The sequence below is a fragment of the Leptopilina heterotoma genome, unplaced genomic scaffold (genome assembly GCF_015476425.1).
Source record: "Leptopilina heterotoma isolate Lh14 unplaced genomic scaffold, ASM1547642v1 Lhet_24, whole genome shotgun sequence".
NCBI classification, from domain to species: Eukaryota; Metazoa; Arthropoda; class Insecta; order Hymenoptera; family Figitidae; genus Leptopilina; species Leptopilina heterotoma.
In genome coordinates this window covers 394,770-417,353 of record NW_025110956.1, presented here as the reverse complement: position 1 = coordinate 417,353, position 22,584 = coordinate 394,770, and the positions used below count along the sequence as shown (strand labels likewise).

Sequence of the window (22,584 nt, the reverse complement as noted above, 5' to 3'; positions counted from 1 at the left end):
ATATTTGGAAGATTTTAATAGATCAACTTAAATTTAACGTAGAATTGCCGAGTAGATATTTTATTTAGTTTCAATAAGATTTAATTTTTCCGGAAAACTTTAATAGAATTTATAATGATAAATAGAAAGAAAATATTAAAAGTTAATGTATGTATGTTTGTATGTAAAAAAGGAGTAAGTGTCACTGTGTGTAAGTATGATAAAGAAAAAAGATATAAAATTAGTGTGTATGTGTGTGTGCAAATAATAATTTAGAGTATCAGTTTGTCTATGTTTGTGTGTTTGTAATAAAAGAAAAGAGTTTCTGTGTGTGTATAAAAAGAAGAGTGTAAGGGTATGTATGTGTTAGAGAGATAAAAGATTGAAAGAAAACAATTATTGATTATTTTATCGATTCGTGGAAGAAAGTGTAGATGCTTAAAGGTGAAAACAAAGTCATTCGTTGCGTTGTGTACCTGCGCATCAGGAGGATAATCTCATAGATAAGGGATTCTGTATGAAAACATTAATAGTTCTGCTTTCAAGAATCTTGCATCAAATTTTCTTGTTTTTTCAAAAAGAAATTTTTATTTTTTTTGTAAAATATTTATTACAAAGTTTTAAGGTAAGAGTCATTTAATTTTTATTTACTTATAAATATACGCATTTCTAAACAATAATTAATTCCACTCAAATTTATTTGCAACAAATAAAAACTTTATTTATGCTTACAAAATTTTAATTTCAAACTAATCACAATTTATTCAATAAACTCTGTGATTTTTTTTATTTGCAAAATTATCAAACCCACGGTTAGAAAACCATTAAACCATTAATTTTATTACATTGTAGTATATAAAGGGAATCGTAGAATATAATTTATAAAATTGATAAACAAAAAAGTAAGGAGAAAGAGCGATCTTTTATATAGTATATAACTTTGGGCAAAAGATAGCGAAAGACGTCAAAACTTGGGCACAGATTTCGACCAAAGTTTATAAGCTTTCATCCATACTTGAAGTATGGGAAAAATCTAGCGAACCATTGCTAATAAGCGTTTTTCATACTTCTAAACTTTGGAAAAAAATATGTGCAAAGTATGGGAGAAAAAAATCGATTTTTTCCTATTTTTGGTAATGAAAAAATTAGTAATCTGAACTTTGTCAAAAACATGGGCAAAGTATAGGAGAAAAAAAATCGATTTTCTCTTACTTTTGACAATGAAAAAATTAGCAATCTGAATTTTTGCAAAAATATGGACTAAGTATAGGTGGAAAAAAATCGTTTTTGTTTATTTTCCGTAATAAAAAATTAGCAATTTGAACATTGGCAAAAATATGGGCAAAGTATGGGTGAAAAAAATCGATTTTGTCTTATTTTTGGTAATAAAAAAATTAGCAATCCGAACTTTGGCAAAAACATGGGCAAAGTATGGGAGGAAATAAATCGATTTTTAACTATTTTTGGTAATAAAAAAATTAGTAATCTGAACTTTGTCAAAAATATTGGCACAGTGTGGAAGAAAAAAATAGATTTTGTCACATTTTCGGTTCTAAGAAAATCATCAATTTTCTCCTCAAACTTTTCCTTTGCTTTTGCCAAAGTTGTGATTGCTAACACAGCCACACAAAATAAAGAAAATGACGGGGTCGGGGTCGCTGATTATTAATATGAAGTCAGATTTTAAAAATTGAAAATGGCGGATCCAAGTTTCGGACAAAATTGTTTGGAAATTGGTGATTTTCTAGAAATTTTCTTAAAAGTTTATGGATTTTAATAAAAGTTGGTACCTATAGGTTTTTGAGATCTCTGATTACGAATATAAAGTCAGATTTTTAAAATTCAAAATAGCGGATCCAAAATGACGGACAAATTTTTTTTAAAATTTATGGATTTTGTTAAAACTTGTTATCTAGGGATTTTTGAGGTCGCTGATTACGAATATGAAGGCAGATTTTCGAAAATCAAATTGTATGACGAGAATTTGAAAATCTGTTGCATTTTTATGAATCTTGGTATCTGGTAGCTTTTTGGGTTACTGATAGCCAATCTGAAGTAGGGTTTTCAAGATTCAACTGACAGTCACAAATTCGCAAAAGGTAAGTAAGATTCATAAAAAAAATTCACGAGAATACACTACCGTAGTGTAATATCAAAAAATGAACTCTTTGATTTTTAATTTTTGAGCATTTTTAGAAATTTACTTAAAAATTTTAGCCAATTTGATAATTTTGTTTTTAAATTCAGAAATATAGGAAAAAAGAGATAAAAATATCCTAACTTAGTGTCAAAAAAATTTGAGTCTTTAGATTTTTTTTCTTATTAGCAGAATTTTTTGTGAATACACTCTTAGATTGAATCAGTCAAAATTTGACTAATTCAATCAGTTAAGCATGTTTTTACTAACAAATAAATTATTTTCATTGTCACAATAACCATTTTACCAATATAATGGTAACTTCCCTAGAAAAATAAATAAGAATCAGTTTTTAAATCTTTGTTTAACAAAAACTATTGAAGTTTTGTGAATAATTTATTTATTATAATCTTATACTGGTTCTAACGAGCCCTTTCATACAAAAGTAATATAAGTATAAGTAAACATGTCGGTTCCTAACGGCAGTAAAAACTAACTAACTTCAGAAAAATTTAGATTTTTATAATTTATAACAAGTTAACAATTTAAAATGAATTATTAAACATTAAAATGTTATATTAGTCCTAAACTGCGATATTCCATTCTTTGTAGTGATTTCATTGAATCGTACACCCTCCTATTTCTTTATACTTATTTTCACATTTTAATTTTTTCTGTCTCACTTGCACTATATTTTTGACAATCCGCTACATTTGTAATATCAGAAAATGGTCTGTTGAAAAAAGAAAATAGTATGAGTAAGATAGGTCTATAAGAAAGGCGTCGGACACTTTTGTCAATACAGGCGTCGGTTCAACGCTATAAAGACCACTCGTGTCATTTCCCAATGACGAAACTTTTCCAAATTTCCTATTATTTTTATACTGGATTTCTACTTATTTCGAAGAATTCTTTTACTCTCGCATCGTTGCACCTTAGTAAGAGTTCGCTAGTTTGTTCTTCTCTGATATATAGGAGTCCTCGAAATGCTTCTTTATTGCCTTTCTTCTCATTTTTTTTAAAGACTTTAAATGGTGATGTGCAGAAAATGTTTTTATATATATAGAAAATAAGTAAGTCAGTTAGTCTAGGTATTCTGCTTAATTTTTTTGGGTTTAATCCTACGTTTGCGTGCTGCTGCGATTAAAGCAAAATATTTTAACAAAAAAGAAAATTTTTCTAAACGTACACAATTTTATAATACTCTGTACAAACTTCAATTTTAAAATGAGTCAAATATGGAAAAATCAATTAAAATTTAAAAATCCAACCCCGTTTGTCTCAAGACTGTGACTTTTTTATTGCACTAAAATAAGTGTTTCATTCCTATCTAAGGGATTAGGTTAGGTGTGAGAAAAATACAAATTATCCACGATTGTATGGGCACTACTACGAATTTGAGTGCAATATTTTTGTATATTGTATTTTATTAAATCACACTATTTCAAAAGATAATAGACTAGTCGATGTTAAAAATAATGTATGATTTAATGTCTTCCAACTGCCAGTTAACTGGTTCTACCTTTTACATAGCGATACAAACAACGTTCTACTTCTTGCAGAATTGATTGCAGAGAATCTAATTATCAAGAGATCGGATTATCGATCCAAACTGTACGACTTCGGATGAGCGACCGTAACAGGGGCCAACTCTCTTATAGTATGGCCATCGTACTCGGCGAGCCCAGTGTTCTCTTCCTATATCGAAAAGCTAGTATTTATAGCTCCATTAAGGCCGAGACTAAATCATCACAGCAGCCACAACTTTGTTGTATTCTGCAACCCAGGCGCAATACCTTCCCGGCCGCAAGACCTCTTGTCTAATATTTCGTTCCTATGCGGTCTACTACACACGCTTGTATTTCAAGTATCCGATATCATAGACAGAGAATGAAAATTTCCTTTCCTTCATTCCCTTCTTGTCCACATTCTATTTTTATACACTAAAAAATATTTCTTCTAATAATTGCTTACATGTTTATTACAAAAAAGTATATATTATTTTAAACAAATGAATTTTAGTTATATATAAATATATACTGTATATTATACAGTATCCTGAATAATTGAGTGGGCACCCCTTTTTCATTACAGTGTAAAAAATTTTATATATTTTTTCCTCAAAGCTAAAAAAATTATAAAATAAATGACAATTGAAGACATTACAAGATATGTATCAAATTTTTGAAATTGAAAATGGAAAATCCAATACAGCTGACGAACTTTTTTAAAAATGTATTGAATTCACTTGCCGTCTCAAAGAAATTATGCCCTTTGGGTGGAAATATGAAGGTAGACGTAAGTAATTCTGTATCGTTTTTATTTTATTTCTATACTAATTCCACATCCTATGACACAAACATTTGCAAGTTTTGTTAATTTCTGTGTTCTGTTTTGCCATAATATTTAAATAAATTTTATAATGTAAATTGCCAAATTAGTGATTCTCCGCGTAGCGCACAATTTGGTTTATGAAATTAAAAAAAAATCTTTATCGTTCTGATTATTATCAATATATTTTTTGAAGATAAAGGCTCTAGGAAGAAAAATTCATAGCTGGCCGGAAAAATTGTTTATAATTTTCGTTGTAAACAAGTATAATATAATTAACAAATTCACTGTTTGGACAGGTTCTGTCAAACAAAATTTTGGCAGGAATTAAAAAAAATATTATAGCGTAGGGGAGGGTAGGCTACATTGAACCGGGTTTTTTATTAAGTCCAAGAACTAATTAAATTTTACAAATTTTGATCAGGTTTTTGTATGAAAATAAAACTAAAGTACTCGTTTAGTTAATACACACATTACAAACACAAATTATTATCATTAAATAATGAAATTTAATTTTTTTCTAACCAGTTACACTTTTCTTATTTTGAAGAATGTGTGTCTACATTGAACCACCTCTAATAAAACACTACAACTTTCTTCGAAAATAATATTTCCACTTACACATTGTAAAAAATCTTATTTTCTACTCAAAAAAATAGAAAATTGTTGTTAAATAGTTATTATTTGTTAATACAAGAGATTAATATATTTCAATGTCAGGTTAGGTTGCAAAAGTAACAATTTCGTTGACAATTGTGATGAAAGCATGTCTTCCAGTATTTTTCTTACTTATTAGTAGAGCAGATAGCTTTACCACTCTTAAAATTGAAAATTCTTTGCATTTTCGGGTGGTTCAATGATGCCGCACTCACTTTATTCACATGACATTCACAAAAAAAATTGTTTATAATAAATTTGTGTAAGATTTAAAGTTCTTTATCACATCGGAATATTGAAGTTGACACCCTAAGCGAAATAAATCACAAGTCTACAAATTTTTAAAACTTCCTATTTCAATAAAAAAACGTCATTATAATTCCACCAAATTTTTTGTTTTGTACGTCAAAAACAATTTTTTAGTTTTTCTTTGTAAATAATATACTTACGTGTCGGAAATTTTTATACATAGTCTGTTTCGGTAAAACTAACTTATATATTGAATAAGAAAAAATCTCACTCAGTCATTTCTCAGAAAATTGAAGTGGTTCACTGTTGACGCTGGTTCAATGTAGCCTACTCTCCCCTAAATCTCATTTAAAAATTATTATTTCGGTAATTTATGGAAATTTATAGAAATTTTCGCTATAATTTATAAAAATATGTAAAGCCTAAATTATTATTAAAAATTTGGTAATTTATAGAAATTTATAGAAAGTTGTACGGCAATAAACAGTAAATTGTGTCAAAATTAATAATTAAGAAAACAAATTTCGGAAATATGTGGAAATTTATGGAAATTTATGCGGTAATTTGTAGAAATTAATTTTATTACTCATTATTTACCTGAAATTAAAATCTTCCTTATACTTATGAGTGCTTCAGTGACACAGTTCAATACAGAAAAGCCTTACCATGAAAAAGTGATTTGACCATGACGCTGTGATTACACCATGATGCACAAGAAAAACTAATTTTTTAAGCAAATTATTATCGATTTCAAAATTTCTTTTTTACACGTCTTTTGTTTTCACTAACCTTAGACTACTAAACTTATTTTGACGTGAAATATAAATAATTATTCATTTTATTGCAAATATATTATGATTCAACCATGACGATTCTGTGATTCCCTATGCAACTTTCATGCTTGTAACACATATAAAACAGAAAAAGGAATTTTTTTATTAATTTATTTTTTAGTAATTTACTTAGGAGAGTTTATTAATGCTTTTTATTAATGTTAAGTAATTTTTTGATTTGATTTTTTATGTAAATTATGCAATTTTACAAAGTGATTATACCATGACGCGAAAACAGGGGACAAGAAATATCTACAAGAATATTAAAAAATAATTTTTTTTTCATAAGTGTTTGTTTTTCTCAATGACGTTTTGGCACCTTAAAACAGATTTTTAAGTAAAATTATAAACTTTTAAATGAAAACGACTATAGACTTTTATTTGTTATCATGGAAATAAGTTATCTACGTTGAATCTATTAGAATATATGAAACTGATTTCTTAAAAAATATGAGGGACATTAAATTGTGCGCTACGCGGAGAATCACCCAAATATGTTTTATTTTCTTTAATACTCCAGAAATAGAGTCAAGACAATTAAAACACTAAATTAAATGAAGCATCGCAGGTATCTTTGAAAAGTAGGATAACGATCCCGCAAAAATAAACAAGGTCCTTTAAATCTTGACAGCTTGGTGCCTTCCCAAATTATAATTTAGAGCCATTTTAAAAATTTAATTTTAGCAATAAATAAATTCTGTTTTGTAGCATGCCGTACATAATAACTGATTTTAATATTTTATAAATTTAGAAAAGAAAAAAAACTTTTATTAACAAATATTTTTATCAATAAGTAATTCTTGTTTATTTAAATGAATCTTGTAGTAGATTTTAAAATTCAATATGGCGGACGACATACGCTTATTTCGAATTTTGCATCAAATTAAAAATAAAGTGAAATTCAAACGAGAAAATTTAAAGTACTTATCTAAAACTATTTTAAGGCAATTTTAATAAATTACAATTTATAAAAATTGCTTAAAATTATATTTCGCCTCCAGAGGGTAAACTCTGAGAAGAGATACCAGGATGCGTTCCCCTTGCGGAAACTTCCTGCTATCTTGGAGAGATACATCGACCTGCACGTCCGAACTTACAATGTTCACATGCCCTTGGATATCATGAACGTTGCGTTAATGCTTTGACAATGCTATAACGTCTATGTAACTAACAGAGGCGGATCAGGGCTCATCTTTGCCGGACTGACTAATCTTTGACCAGTACCCTGATTGATATCGTTTTAAGTCTTAAAAACTAAAAAATGAAGCAAAAGACATTGTCCCAACGTTGTATTATAATAATAAAAAATATTGTTTTTACTATTCACTTTTTATATATTGATTAGAACACATTGTTTTTTAACTTCAAAATTAATTAATTTTTTTCAAATATGTATTCAATAAATTTCCTGTGGATTTTCTGTTTACTTTGTTTGTCTAATTTGTAGTGCCCAAAAATTACACAGCCACACAAAAAAATTAAGTGTCTTGATCAGGGGTCGAGACATATGTATTCCTATGTATTTCGAAGCGCTGAATTCGAATCCGCCATCAGAATTTGGCCAATGGGTCCTGGTTTCGCCCTAACCTCAAAAAATACCCTAAAATCGTTAAAATGGTCACTTTTGAATGATCAAAATTGAATCTAACCGCATATTGATAATTTTCTGAGATCCCTTAATTTAAATAAAATATTCTATAAGCTTTTCAATTGAAAATTCATATAAAACATAAAATATATCGAACCTAACCTCAAAAATACATCTAAGATTTTAAACAAACAAATTATACCATACACAGCGCAATAAAAAATAGGTAAGCTCATGAAAGTTACAACTTAGGCGTTTCTATGATTGCTAATTACCAATCTGGTGTTAGTTTATCAAAATTAAAAATGGCGGATCCAATATGGCGGACAATATAATTAAAATTTGTTTGGATTGGCTTGAAAATCGTTACTCGGGGGTTTTCGGGGTCGCTGATGGCGAATCCCATGTCCGTTTCTAAAAATTCAAAATGACGGATCTAATATAGCGGTCTTTATTATTTTAAAGATTTTTTTAAATTTATTACTCGCGGTTTTTCGGGACCTTTGATAATTAGGATTAAGTCATCATTGTATTCTTTATATATATATATATATATATATATATGCAGTGCCGCTCAAAAGGATTTGCCCACCCTGCGGCATGCAAGGGTATTACAGAAAGTTTTGTATCTTTAATAATAATAAAGATAAAATCTTAATCAAATATTTATGTTAAAGCTTAAGTATTTGACTTTAAACGATGCCAAAAAGAAATTTAAAAAAAAAATTTATTGTTTAATTGCTGGAAATAAAAAAAAAATTTCACATTTTTTGAAAAATTTCAAATTGATACAATTTTTGAAGAAATCATCACATTTAAAATCTAGAAATGTCATTTAAAAGCATTTTTTGTCACCTTTAAAACAATTTTTTAAAAATTGCTCTACGATAATTTTTAAGAAAGATATGTTCATTTGTTTATAAAAATAGCCTATTTTTTAAATTGTTGGTAACTTAAGAACAATTAATTTTTGAAAAAAATTGTTAATGAAAAAATGTGCCTTTTTGTGCGTAGAATTAGAAAAAAAGTATTTAACTATTAAAAAAAAATTTTTTCATTTTTTCATTCTGTATATGGATGGGGCAAAATTCCTCAACTGTCCAGGTCAAAAAATGAATTTTCTCTAAACTTTGCTAAAATGTTACTATTATTAGTAGAAGTGTAAATATAAATTTTTTTTGAATTTGATAAAATGTTTTTTGAGTTATGGAGTTTCAAAATTTTGATTTTTTTGAAAATATATTTTTTTCAATTTAATATAATGATAAGTAAAATTAATCAAATTTAAAGTATGAATAGTGATTTTTAAAGGGGTTTTCACGGGCTATAAGCTGGTGATGAAAAAAGTTGTTTTCTTTCAATTTGACCTTGAAATTCAAGGTCAAATTCTTAATTTCAATATATCTCAAAATCGATGTTTTTTTTCTATAACCTATCCCAATCGAAAGCTTACATTTTTTCCTATGAGCCATGCAAAAATCAGAGTGGGGCCATAGATCCTTTTGAGGAAAATAATAATTTATCATTATTTTACATAGAAAATGATGATTTATAATTAATTTCTTTAAAAATTTCCATTGTCCCACTCTGATTTTTACATAGCTCATAGGAAAAAAAGTAAGCTTTCGATTAGGATAGGTTAGAAAAAAATAAAAAACATCGATTTTGAGATATATTGAAATTAAGAATTTGACCTTGAATTTCAAGGTCAAATTGAAAGAAAACAACTTTTTTTCATCACCAGCTTATAGCCCGTGAAAACCCCTTTAAAAATCACTATTCGTACTTTAAATTTAATTAATTTTATTTATCATTATATTAAATTGAACAAAAGATATTTTCAAAAACATCAAAATTTTGAAACTCCATAACTCAAAAAATATTTTATCAAATTCAAAAAAAATTTATATTTACACTTCTACTAATAATAGTAACATTTTAGCAAAGTTTAGAGAAAATTTATTTTTTGACCTGGACAGTTGAGGAATTTTGCCCCATATATTTTTAAGACGAATAACATACTTATCAATGATAAAATCAAGTACAACATAAATCATCACTGTTAAAAAGAACAGTTAATAATTACACTTTTCAAATATTTAAATAACATTAAATATAAAACATTTATTTGTTTATAAACAATTAAATCAGTATTGTTAATAATTTTACTGTTAAACATTTTGAGAGTAAAAATATTAAATATTTTTTTCGTCGAAATGATTTGAAAAGTGTAATTATTAACTGTTATTTTTAACAGTGATGATTTTTGTTGTATTCGATTTTATCGATATGTATTGATAAGTATATGTTATTTGTCTTAACCCCTTGACTGTGGATGACGTGTATACACGTCATGAAAAAAACTGGCCCAAACAGTGGATGACGTGTATACACGTCATGGCCCGAACAAGAAAACATCTTAACGTATATTCGCAAAAATTTTTACTCGGGGGTTTTTGGGGTCGCTGATCACGATTCTGAAGTCAGATTTTCAAAATAAATCATTTTTCATCCAAAATGGCCGCCAAAAATTTTGAAAAATTTCAAAAGTGGATAAATTCTTTTAGAAATTCTTACTCGGGGATTTTTGGGGTCGCTGATCACGATTCTGAAGTCATATTTTCAAAATACATAATTTTTCATCCAAAATGGCCGCTAAAAATTTTGAAAAATTTCAAAAATGGATAAATTCTTTTAAAAATTTTTACTCGGGGGTTTTTGGGGTCGCTGATCACGAATCTGAAGTAAGATTTTAAAAACAAATAATTTTTCATCCAAAATGGTCGCCAAAAATTTTGAAAAATTTTAAAAGTGGATAAATTCTTTTAATAATTCTTACCATTTAAACTTTGAAAAGCTAATAACAAATTCGTAATCAGCGACCCCGAAAACCCCCGAATAACGAATTTTAAGCGTATTCAATGAATTTTTCAAAATCGTGTCCGCCATTTTGAATTTTAAAAAACTAATGTCAGATTCGTAATCAGCGACCACGAAAATCACCGAGTAACGATTTTTAAGCGAATCCAATGAATTTTTCAAAATCGTGTCCGTGCCATTTTGGATCCGCCATTTTGAATTTTTGAAAACTAACACCGGAATCGTAATCAGCGACCCCAAAAACCCCTTAGTACCTATTGTCATGAAAATTTATTTACAAGAAGGTCTTACACATTTTGGGACCATTTTGTTATATTTTAGCTACACACTGAAGGGGTTAAAAATATATACAGAAAAAAAAATGTAAAAAAAAAAATTTTTTTCAATGCTTAAATATTTTTTTTCTAATTCTACGCACAAAAAGGCACATTTTTCTCCCTAACAATTTTTTTTAAAAATCAATTGTTCTCAAGTTACCAACAATTGAAAAAATAGGCTATTTTTATAAACAAATGATCATACATATATTTCTTAAAAATTATCGTAGAGCAATTTTTAAAAAATCGTTTGAAAGGTGACAAAAAATGCTTTTAAATGACATCTATAGATTTTAAATGTGATGATTTCTTCAGAAATTGTATGAATTTGAAATTTTTAAAAAAAAGTGAAATTTTTTTTATTTTTAGCAATTAAACAATAAAAAATTTTTTTTTTAAATTTCTTTTGGCATCGTTTCAAGTCAAATACTTAAGCTTTAAAATAAATATTTGATTGAGATTTTATCTTTATTATTATTGAAGATACAAAACTTTTTGTATTGCCCTTCCATGCCGTAGGGTGGGCAAATCTTTTTGAGCGGCACTGTATATTGGCTTTAGTAATTCTTTTTAACCGAAGACGGATAGGTGACGTACAATATTTAAAAATCCAAGATTACCTAAAAAAGAGACAAGATCAAATTTTACAGACTTTAAAAGTGCACTGACAGAATCAGAAAATATATTAACAACAAAGTACAAACGTATCGTGAATAGTGGAAAGGGATCCAGAGCGGTAGTCATTTCAGTTCCCGAATTATTACAAAAATTAATAAAGATATTGTTAGAGGAAAGAAAGAAATACATTTCACTAGAAAATGACTATGTTTTTGCTATTCCTAACAGTAAAATTAAATGGGGGCAAGGTGATGTTGCAATTCGTTACTTAACCAAAAAAATGAAGTTGCAATATCCGGAAGCAATGTCTAGCAACAAATTTAGGAAACCGATTGCTACAGTAGCTCAAATTCTCAACATGTCCAAAGAAGAAACAAGCCAATTTTCGAAATTTATGGGTCATACTGAAAAAACACATGCAGAATTTTATGAGTAAGTTAGTAATTTAGAAAAATATGCTTTAAGTTTTAATGTACAATATATTAATATTTATTTCCAGGTTACCAGTTGACATATATCAGACGGCAAAAGTTTCAAAATTATTGATGATGATAGAAAAAGGATCACTGCCTGTAGAGTACAAAGGAAAATCCTTAACTGAAATTGATTTTGATAAAAATTTGGAATATGCAGAAGAAGGTACCGAAGGTAACAAACAAATTTTATCATACTAAGTTTGTTTTAGCTAATTCTGACATGTTCTTTTACAGATCATAATGATAAACCCTCTGAATCAAAAGTTATTAAAAATACAACTAACAACATCACCTCATCCAATGTTGATACATATACACAATAGTGAAGGTACAATTGTAAACAATACAAAAAAATAATATCTTCATATAAAATACTCTTCCAAAATTTGTAGTAGAAATATTACTGTTTAAATAAGTGACTGACATTTATTTAGCTTGTAAATCTATTATTTCTAAATGCTTACAATTTAGAGAGCTTATTTGAGATGAAATGGAAAACTTAATTAAATTAAATTTTATTTAGAAATTTTATTCACGTACCATTAATCATAATAAAAATATATTTCTGAGAAAGTACAATAAATAATAACAATTTATTTAAAATGAAAAATAAAGAGTAACAATATTTACGTTTCAGATATCGACTTAAATCATGATAGTAATCCAAATTCATACACAACGACAGTTCCAAAGAAGCAGAAAATTAAAAAATCTGGTAAGCAATATACACATTTGCATACAACTGAATTGAGTATTCAATTAAAGAAATAAATTTTTTTATTTGTTTCTACAATAAACTAAAAAAAGATATTCAAGGCTAAATTTTTTTCAGGATGGACGAAAGATGAATTAGAATCAATGAATTCTCACTTTATGAATTTTATTGAAAAGGGAAATTATCCGTCCACAAAAGAAATTAAAATATTTGTCAAGAAACCGGAAGTAGGAGAAATATAGCACAAATAAGATCCAAAATACAACATTTAATAGGAAAATGCGCTAAGTAATTTGTTATTGACAAATACTTTTCACTGTAAATATCAACGCTATTTTGGAGTAGGTTATGTGCAGATAAAGATATATATTTGTTTTATTTCAATTAAATTAATAAATGTAAACGTATATCATAATTAATACACTATTTGTACTTTCAGTCATTTTTCACGTAAACTGCAATAGCAATTTATTTATAAACTTTAGTTATTTTAATCATACCTGTAAGAAATTATTGAAATAAATTATTAAAAATATTTGCATCAAAAAGCATTATTAAGATAAACGCTGTTGTCTATTAACAGCATACTAAAATTATTTCAAAAACGTAAACATAACCAATACGTTTCTCTCTTACAAATATGGCAACACTGCTAGAGGTACGTACGTCTGAAGAGTAACCCGCTTCTCTATATACAGGTGAGGTGCCTTCGTATGTTCTGTATCTATTAAATGTATATCATAAAAATATAAAAAATCTTTACCCCTCTTTTGACAAACTTGTCAATAAAACCCCCCACATTATATATTTGCATTAAATTTTTAAGTATTTTTAAAAAAAATAAGGGAGGCGAGAACGTAGGGCTCACGACACGGAGGTGGCAAAGTACTATCTACATATACATATGGTCGGTATCACGTCAAAAGTTCAACCAAAAAAAATGTTGTCCAATTATTCCCAAATTTTTTTTATGATATGCCCTATAGGTTAGTAATTTGTCGGATAAATTTTTTTGAATTTTATAAAAAATTGTTTGAGGGGGAGGGGGTAGAAGTTCTGAACTTTTGCGTGACACGCTCCACTTTGATTATTTCTTATAATTAGAGGAAAAAATTTTAAAAAAATTAGGATATGGGCTTTTTAGATTTTTTCATGGGCTTTCGAATGGCACAGTCTATTTTCAAAATTTTTTTATTTTGACACAAATTTTGATAAAATTAAAATAAATTTTCACTATTTACATCTTTGGGTCCATTTTTTCTTTTTCCTTTTATTTAAAAAAAAACTGAGCTTTTTTCTAAAGAAATACTTGTTTTCCAAAAAACCTTTTTTTTTGTTTTCAAAAAATGAATTTTTGAATATAGCGCATCACGTCGTCGCGCCGCAATTTAATTTATAAAACGTTACATTGAACTTTTTTCTGCATTTTACAGGGTTGAGACTGACATTAGAATAATATAATGCCTGCATTATAGTTTTTCTATTTTTTTTAAATTAAAAAAAAAATTAATTTTTATAATTTTTAACAAAATTAAAAAAAAATTTTTTTTTAGACTTTTATTTCTAATTTAATGCCTACATTCTATTTATTTTCATTTCTTCCAATTTTCTTTATTTTTTGTTGTTGAAAAATTTCCTCCGATTTTTAAATATTTCAAAATACTGATTTCGTTACATTTTCAAAACGGGTATTTTATTTTTTCTTTTTGTTATCTTTTTTACTTTAGCTGTCTTGACTTTGTCTCTGTACTTTTTGTTTTAGTGCCCTTATTTTTCTAATCTTTTGACTCGACAGGATATTCCTACAAATGATGAAAAATTGTTCCTTAAAAAAACTTCGTTGGGTTTAAATTATGTGGAGTTTCCAGCATTAAAAGATTCAAAAAGTAAGGGCACTAAAACAAAAAATGCAGAGCCAAAGTTGAGAACAGCTAAAGTAAAAAAAGCCAACAAAAAAATAAAATACAGGCATTAAATTAAAAATAAAATTGTAAAAAAAATTTGTTAAAAATTAAAAAAAATTAAATTTTTTTTTAATTTAAAAAAATAAAAAAAACTATAATGCAGGCATTATATTGTTCTAATGTCAGTCTCAACCCTGTAAAATGCAGAAAATAGTTCAATGGAACGTTTTATAATCTAAATTGCGGCGCGACGACGTGATGCGCTATATTCAAAAATTCATTTCTCGAAAACAAAAAAAACGGTTTTTTGGAAAACAAGTATTTTATCAGAAAAAAGCTCAGCTTTCATTTAAAAATAAAAGGAAAAAGAAAAAATGGACCCAAAGATTCGAAAAGTTAAAATTTAGTTTTATTTTCTTAAAATTTGTGTCAAAATAAAAAAAATTTTGAAAATAGACTGTGCCATTCGAAAACCCATGAAAAAAATCTAAAAAAAACCATATCCTAATTTTTTTTTAATTTTTTCTCTAATTATAAAAAATAATCAAAGTGGAGCGTTTCACGCAAAAGTTCAGAACTTCTACCCCCTCCCCCTCGAACAATTTTTTATAAAATTCAAAAAAATTTATCCGACAAATTACTAACCTATAGGGCATATCATAAAAAAAATTTGGGAATAATTGGACAACATTTTTTTTTTGGGTGAACTTTTGACGTGATATCCACCATATATATATAGATAGTACTTTGAGTACTCAGTACTTTGCCACCTCCGTGTCGTGAGCCCTACGTTCTCGCCTCCCTTATTTGTTTTAAAAATATTTAAAAATTTAATGCAAATATACAATGTGGGGGGTTTTATTGACAAGTTTGTCAAAAGAGGGGTAAAGATTTTTTATATTTTTATGATATATATTTAATAGATACAGAACATACGAAGGCACCTCACCTGTATATAGAGAAGCGCGTTACTCTTCAGACGTACGTACCTCTAGCAGTGTTGCCATATTCGTATTTCTCATTCTGTAGAAAATCACCTTTATAATAAGCCTAAAAGCGTTAATTATTTTAGAAGTTATTAAAATTTCTGTAAAACATTAAAAATGACGATTTTTCAAAAGTATCTAAATAAAATGTTGGCCAAATAACTTCTGAAAAATCTTGTTTGATTCAAAATTTTATCATCTGTTAAAACATAAAAAAAATTTAGTTTTACTACATTATATGATTTAAAATATTTTTCATTCACCTGAAAATGGATCACGGTGCGTCTAGTCAAAATTAAATGAAAAATGATATTACCTCAAATTTTTTTGTTGATTCTGTATTCTAGCCCTATATAGACATATCTTATGAAGAGAGGAAAATTGTAAGTTTAGCGCTTTTTTTAACGACGTCAATTACATTTTTTGATAATTTTTAAATTTTTCAATATATTTTATATTATTTTACTTCCTCATAGAGGAAGTATTGTAATATCAAAATTTTTCGAGTTCGATTTTTTGACATATCTTTAAGTTATTCGACCTCAGGAGTTCAAAAATGACATTTTTAAAAAATGTCATTCCGTATGTGTGTATGTGTTTGTAAACATCACATTTTTATAAATATCTCAAAATCATGAAGAGCTTTTGGGTTGAATTTTTTTTTAAATTGTAGATCTTACCTGCGGACATAAAGTGAGTAGTTTGTGATAGATTAATAAAATTTAACTAAATTTTTTTGGGATTTTTAATTTTCCAAAGAAACATTTTTTGCCCATAACTTTCAAAAAATGTTGGGATACCTATTTAAATGTTTTTCCATAATTTTGTAGAGTTTTTTTAGACGCATCTTTTGAGCCCTAATTGAACATTTTTCGTCTATATTAACCGGAGTTATTAAACTTTTAAAAATCAAAAATTTTGGAAAATAAGACTTTTTTGAAAATTTTGTTGAAAAACGTGAAAGTAACTTTAAAATTATCATTTTCAACTTGTAGAGCATTAAAAAACGCTTCGATTGACCTATTTTTGAACCCAATTCGATAATAAATTTCGAAATTATTGGCATTTTAAAAACCAAAAATTTTGGAAAATGACATTTTCTCAACTTTTTTGTTTGAAAATTTTTATTTAACTATTAAATTATTGTAACTATCTTGTAGGGTATTTAAAAATACATTAATTGACTCAAAATTCAATCACTTTTACCATATTTATAAAAAGTTATTCATACTCTCTAAATCTGAATATGTGAAAATTCACATATTTGTACTTTATAAGTCGTCTTCTCGATCAATAAGTGCATATATGCACTTATAATAAGTGAAATTTCACTCAGAATAAGTGAAATTTTACTCAGAATAAGTGAAAAATTCACTTATTTATAAGTGTATATGCACTTATTGATCGAGAGGACGACTTATAACGTACAATAAGTGAAATTTCACATATTCAGATTTAGAGAGTATATTTATATTATTTTTATCTCCATGAGGAAGTAAAGTGTTCATGAAATGAGCACCAAAATTATAAAAAAATATACAACTTGGCAGTGGTTTTTCTGTTATTATTACCTCTATGAGGAAGCAAAGTGTTCATGAAATGAGCACCAAAATTATAAAAAAATATACAACTTGGCAGCGGTTTTAAACTTTTAAGGGCTACTCTAGTTTACAATACTCTTCACTTATAACCACGCTTTTTTTAATATAATTAAATTATTGTTTCGTTTTTATCAAATCAATGTTAGCGGAGCTAACCGAAACTAAACAATAACAAAGCATACACTGAATGTGAAATACACACGGAAAAAAATTTTTACTGTGGGGAACAGCTAATTTCAAAAATAAATAACATAAAGAATCTATTCAACTAATTTAGTGAATGATTTCCAATGCAGTAGTCAAACTGTTTCTCTGATATAAAGAAAATGAATTTCACTGGTCAGCCATATTGGAAATATTTGACAGTTTACCATTCTCATAAAAATGTCTCTAAAATCACAAATGTCAAATTTACATTTCTTACCTCTAAATACGTATTAATTTACTAATTTTACATTTTATTAGTTATAATATAAAAAATATAATTAATAGAATTTGAATATACGCTTTGAACATTAATTTAAAAATTTTTTCAATCAAGTGTTATTTTGAGGTTATGTTGTTTTCAAAAGGTAACTCAAGAAATATCATTTTCGCCAGATCAGCGAAAATGGATTATCGCTGTAGCCAAATCAGTGAAACTTATAGCTATTATAGTGATTGTTATCTCTACTTTAGTAGAACTTTTTTAGCGTGCATCACTCTGTTGGATCTATATTTACTTTTAAGTTCTTACGTAATTATATATGTTTAAAATGATATAAAATATGTTGAAAAATGTAAAAATTATCAAAAAATGTAATTGACGTCGTTTAAAAAAGCGCTAAACTTACAATTTTCGTCTCTTCATAAGATATGCCTATATAGAGGTAGGATACAGAATCGACAAAAAAATTTGAGGTAATATTATTTTTTATTTAATTTTGACTAGACGCACCGTGGGATGGTCTCCAAATTTTGACCGGTAGTGTATATTATATTTTTATTAGTTTTTTCTAATTTTTATTTTCAATTTTTGTCTGGCACGATAAGGCCGTAGCAGTATAAGCATGTAAAAAGTGTCCCCTCTTGGATTGGGTCCATATTTAGGGAATAATTTTGACCTATTATAAGACTTATTTTCACCAAGTTTCAACTCGAAAAAAAATTTGCTTTTGAGTTATACAATTTTTTTAAAAAATTCAAAAATTTTTTTTCTCTCTAAAATGGCTTTTCGTTTAAACAAAGAATATGTTTAAAAATGTTATGTTTGATCCAAACTTAAATGTTGATTAGAAAGAATTTAAAATCAACCATAAATTATGTTTGAATTGAATATATTATTTCTATAAATGAACCAAAAAAAATGTTTGAATTAAACTTAAATTTGTTTGACTGTATAGCAAAGATATTTTAAGTTTGATTTAAACAAAACTTTTTTGAATCAAATAAATCGTTTTCTCAGTGTACAGTCAACTCTACCAATAGTGCTGCTATCAATAGTGCCACTTCTCCTCTTTCTCGCTCGAGATTTATCCCCACTTTAGCGTCTCTAGCACGGCTTCTGAATTTCGAGTTTCCCCTAAGAGAGAAATATACAAACAGTGGGGGTACTACAGTTCCAAGAAAAGTCGTAAACGCAGTGCAATTTTGCGGCACTATTGATAGAGTTGACTGTATTTACAAAAAAATTGTGTTTTAAAGATTGACATGTTTTTGGGCCGTGCGTATGCAGCCGTACCAGTAATTCCCAACGGTACATAGTGTACGTCCATTTACTTTTTTAATAAATCTTGTACATACTAAAAAATCAATATTTACAATAAACAGGTATATATTATTAACATTTTAGAAATTTAATTTAAGTATTAATTAATTTTTAATTTAATTTTAAAAAATGTTAGCCCCTCGTTTATATAGAAAGCTGTACTATTTAGGGGCCAAATTTGGTTTTTTATTTTTTAAAGTATGAAGTACCCTTTCAATCATCTTGCAAAAAATATATGTTACTTTTGAAATGACTATTATTTTATAGAAAAAAATGGCGGTGGTGCAAAAAAAATTTCAATAAAAACAAATGTTTTTTTAAAAAAATTTTTTAAAAATTTTCTTTTTACTGACTTTTTACTGACTTTTTTTGTTTGAATTTGGTCGACAATTTTTTTTATCAACTGTTCATATTGTATTGTACAAAAAAAATGTTTTATGAAAATCGGTTTAGACATTTTGGAGGGAAAAAATTTTTTTGAATTTTTTTGAATTTTTCAAAAAAACTGTATAACTCAAAAGCAAAATTTTTTTTCGAGTTAAAACTTTGTAAAAATAAGTCTCATAATATGTCAAAATTATTCCCTAAATATGGACCCAATCCAAGAGGGGGCACTTTTTACATGCTTATACTGCTACGGCCTTTATATGATTTTCTGCTATATGTCCTTGGAAAGTTTTAAATAAAGAATTTGTTTCCTTTACACTATCATGTATATTTGCTATTATGGTAATTGGAGCAACGATATTTTATAAAATAACAGATTCCATATTATCATCATTTAAATCAATAACTTGACTAAACAAATTTTTATGCTTAAGGAATACTTTTCTATATTATTTTTGACATTGTACACTGCTTTATTATAAAAGGATTTTTTGGATTTGAGTATAGCACAATATTGTTGCGATTTTAAAGGATTGTTAATTTTCTTTGCACTATTTAAAATTCTTCCACATGGAATTTGTTGATAAATAATTATATTAGGGCTAATTTTTCTATATAAGAGTTCCTCAACTGGATCACTTGAAAGACACTTCTAATCATACTTAACAATTAAACGTGGATTAATATAATAGAATTTTTTCTTTCGGAAAACGGCTTAAATGATTGGTTTTAAAAATTAACTTCAAATGATTCCTTAAATGACAATCTATTATATTATAATTTTTATCACTTAAGCTAATTCTTTTTTATTGGCCATGAATTTATTTCGTAAAGTTGACAGATATGATGGAAATTACTTTTAAATAAATAGCGTCCTTTTTAGATTAGATGTAATTTTTGTTTAACCCCTTGACTGCCGATGGCAAAGATCTTTGCTATTTCGGACTTTGCTCTGACTGCCGGAAAACTGACAATCTTTGCCATGATAAAAATTGATGTAAAAAAGTCGAAAATGTCTGAAAATTAAAAATAAAATTATTTCTAAAAAGTCAACGCTATGCAGAATGCGACGCACGTTTCTGTTTTTAAATTCAATGAATTATAAAAATGTTATAAATTTTAAAAAACAACACTTTTAGCAAATTTTTCAAAATCTTTGCCATGGACAATACAATGCATTTTTATTTTAAAAATGTCTAAAATCGCCTGAAATTTATTACTCGGAGGTTTTCGTGGTCGCTGATAACGAATATGATGTCAGTTTTTCAAAATTCAAAATGGCGGATCCAATATGGCGGATGACCTTTTTAAAAATTGATCCAATTTACCTGAAATTTGTTACTCGGGGGTTGTCGGGGTCTCTGATTACGAATATGATAATGGTTTTTCAAAATTCAAAATGGTGGATCCAATATGGCGGATGCCTTTTTTAAAAATTGATCCAATTTACCTGAAATTTGTTACTCGGGGGTTGTCGGGGTCGCTGATTACGAATATGATGATGATTTTTCAAAATCCAAAATGGCGGATCCAATATGGCAGACATTTTTTTTTAAATTGGATTCGCTTGAAAATTATCATTTGGAGATTTTCGGGGTCGCTGATGACGAATCCAATGTCAGTTTTTCAAAATTTAAAATTCCGGATCCAATATGGCATACCGTGGAGATCCACTTCACCCATGAACTTATTGGAAAGGTAAAATGCGTTAGGACATTTAAATGGAATTCCAATTTTTGCACTCTCTTTATAGCTGTTCTATGAAACCAGGATTTGTAAAATTTGTTCTGCTTTTATGATAAAAACAATTTTTTTTAAAAAAAATGTCTGCCATATTGCATCCGACATTTTGAATTTTTAAAAACAGACATCCGATTAGTCATTAGCGACCCCGAAAATCCCCGAGTGATAATTTTCAAGAAAATCTAAAATTCAAAAAAAAAATATCCGATATATTGGATCCTCCGTTTTGAATTTTGAAAAACTAACATAGAAATGTCCGCCATATTGGATCCGCCATTTTGAATTTTAAAAAATCGACATCATATTCGTAATCAGCGACCCCAAAAACCCCCGAGTAACAAATTTCAGGTAATTTTGATCTATTTTTAAAAATCCGTCCGCCATATTGGATCCGCCATTTGAATTTTAAAATACCGACATCAGATTCGTAATCAGCGACCCCGAAAACCCCTGAGTAACAAGTTTCAGACAAATTGGACGATTTTTTATTTTTGGCATTCTGGGCACATTTAGTGTTTTTTAGCCGGCAGTTAAGGGGTTAAAGTAAATCCATGATCTTAAAGAATAAAAATTAAAAGCTTTCGCATTTATAAGCTTTCGCTCGCTGACATCTTACATCTAAACTAAATTTTCTAAATCCAAACAACCAAAACACAGTGCCGGATTAAGGCCAGTAGTAGCCTAGGGCAAAATAATTTTTGAGGCCCTATGCTACTTAAATTAACTAAAATATATATTAACTTTTTGTAAAGATTTTGTTTTGCCTCGTTAATTATAACACAATGTATTATAATTTTATTTTAAAACAATTAAATTGAAATTTTATTCATTTTTCAGTGATTGGGCAATTAAAAATTAACTGAAATTTTTAAATTTTTATTAAAGTTATATCACATTTGAAATGAAGGGCAAAAATGTCCATTTCAGATAGTTTTTCAAGTTTGATATGTACACGAAAATCCTAAATGCAATAAAAATATTTAGAATAATTCACGTTATTTATCCAAATACACAATATACATCAAACTTCAGAGCACACATTTTATGCATATCAGTAGAGCAAAATTTGAAATTTTGAAAAGTATCCAATTTTAAAAATTAACAATAAAAATATACGTCTGTGATTTGATCAAGCCTTTTTATAAAAATTACATATTTGTATATTCTGTGTTTATTTTTATTTAACAATTTGGAGGCCCCTTCTGTCCTCCCCTTAATCCGGCTCTGCCAAAACATCATAAATAAAACTTTATATTGTTTAACCCTTAAACCGCACCCTGGGTATGCGACACCCATATTCTAGCTTTTTACTCTAATATTTTGGTTAAATTCGTAAAAATTGAACATGTGTCGTTATTAGACGATACATTTTGTACTTAACTTTATGTTCCGTGAGGGACATTAGTCTCCCAAGTGTCTTTGTGTATTTGATAACT

At 27.6% G+C, this 22,584-nt stretch overlaps 1 protein-coding gene across 5 annotated transcripts; it reads left to right on the top strand.

Annotated features, from left to right (window-relative positions):
* The first annotated feature begins 215 nt into the window (after positions 1-215).
* LOC122502981 lies at positions 216-13,130 on the top strand. Of its 5 annotated transcripts, none has more exons than XR_006301689.1 (6): positions 216-604; positions 11,818-12,021; positions 12,089-12,237; positions 12,300-12,393; positions 12,703-12,780; positions 12,898-12,943. XR_006301689.1 is itself a non-coding variant. In XM_043613356.1 (4 exons), the coding sequence occupies exons 1-4, from the start codon at positions 12,217-12,219 to the stop codon at positions 13,020-13,022; spliced, it is 309 nt and encodes a 102-aa protein (XP_043469291.1). In that variant the 5' UTR covers positions 12,007-12,216; the 3' UTR covers positions 13,023-13,130. The 5 variants fall into 5 exon arrangements, 2 of the variants coding, with proteins under 2 accessions (XP_043469291.1, XP_043469290.1); XR_006301690.1 differs by lacking the exon at positions 216-604 and adding an exon at positions 4,202-4,414 and having other exon boundaries at positions 12,089-12,228; XR_006301688.1 differs by lacking the exon at positions 216-604 and adding an exon at positions 4,202-4,414.
* Positions 13,131-22,584: the final 9,454 nt, after the last annotated feature.

Coding starts and splice junctions, on each gene's coding strand:
- LOC122502981 (XM_043613355.1), top strand. CDS start 12,217: ATGCAGAAGAAGGTACCGAAG. Junction 12,238..12,299: donor TGCAGAAGAAGGTACCGAAG/GTAACAAACAAA, acceptor GTTCTTTTACAG/ATCATAATGATAAACCCTCT. Junction 12,781..12,897: donor GCAGAAAATTAAAAAATCTG/GTAAGCAATATA, acceptor AATTTTTTTCAG/GATGGACGAAAGATGAATTA.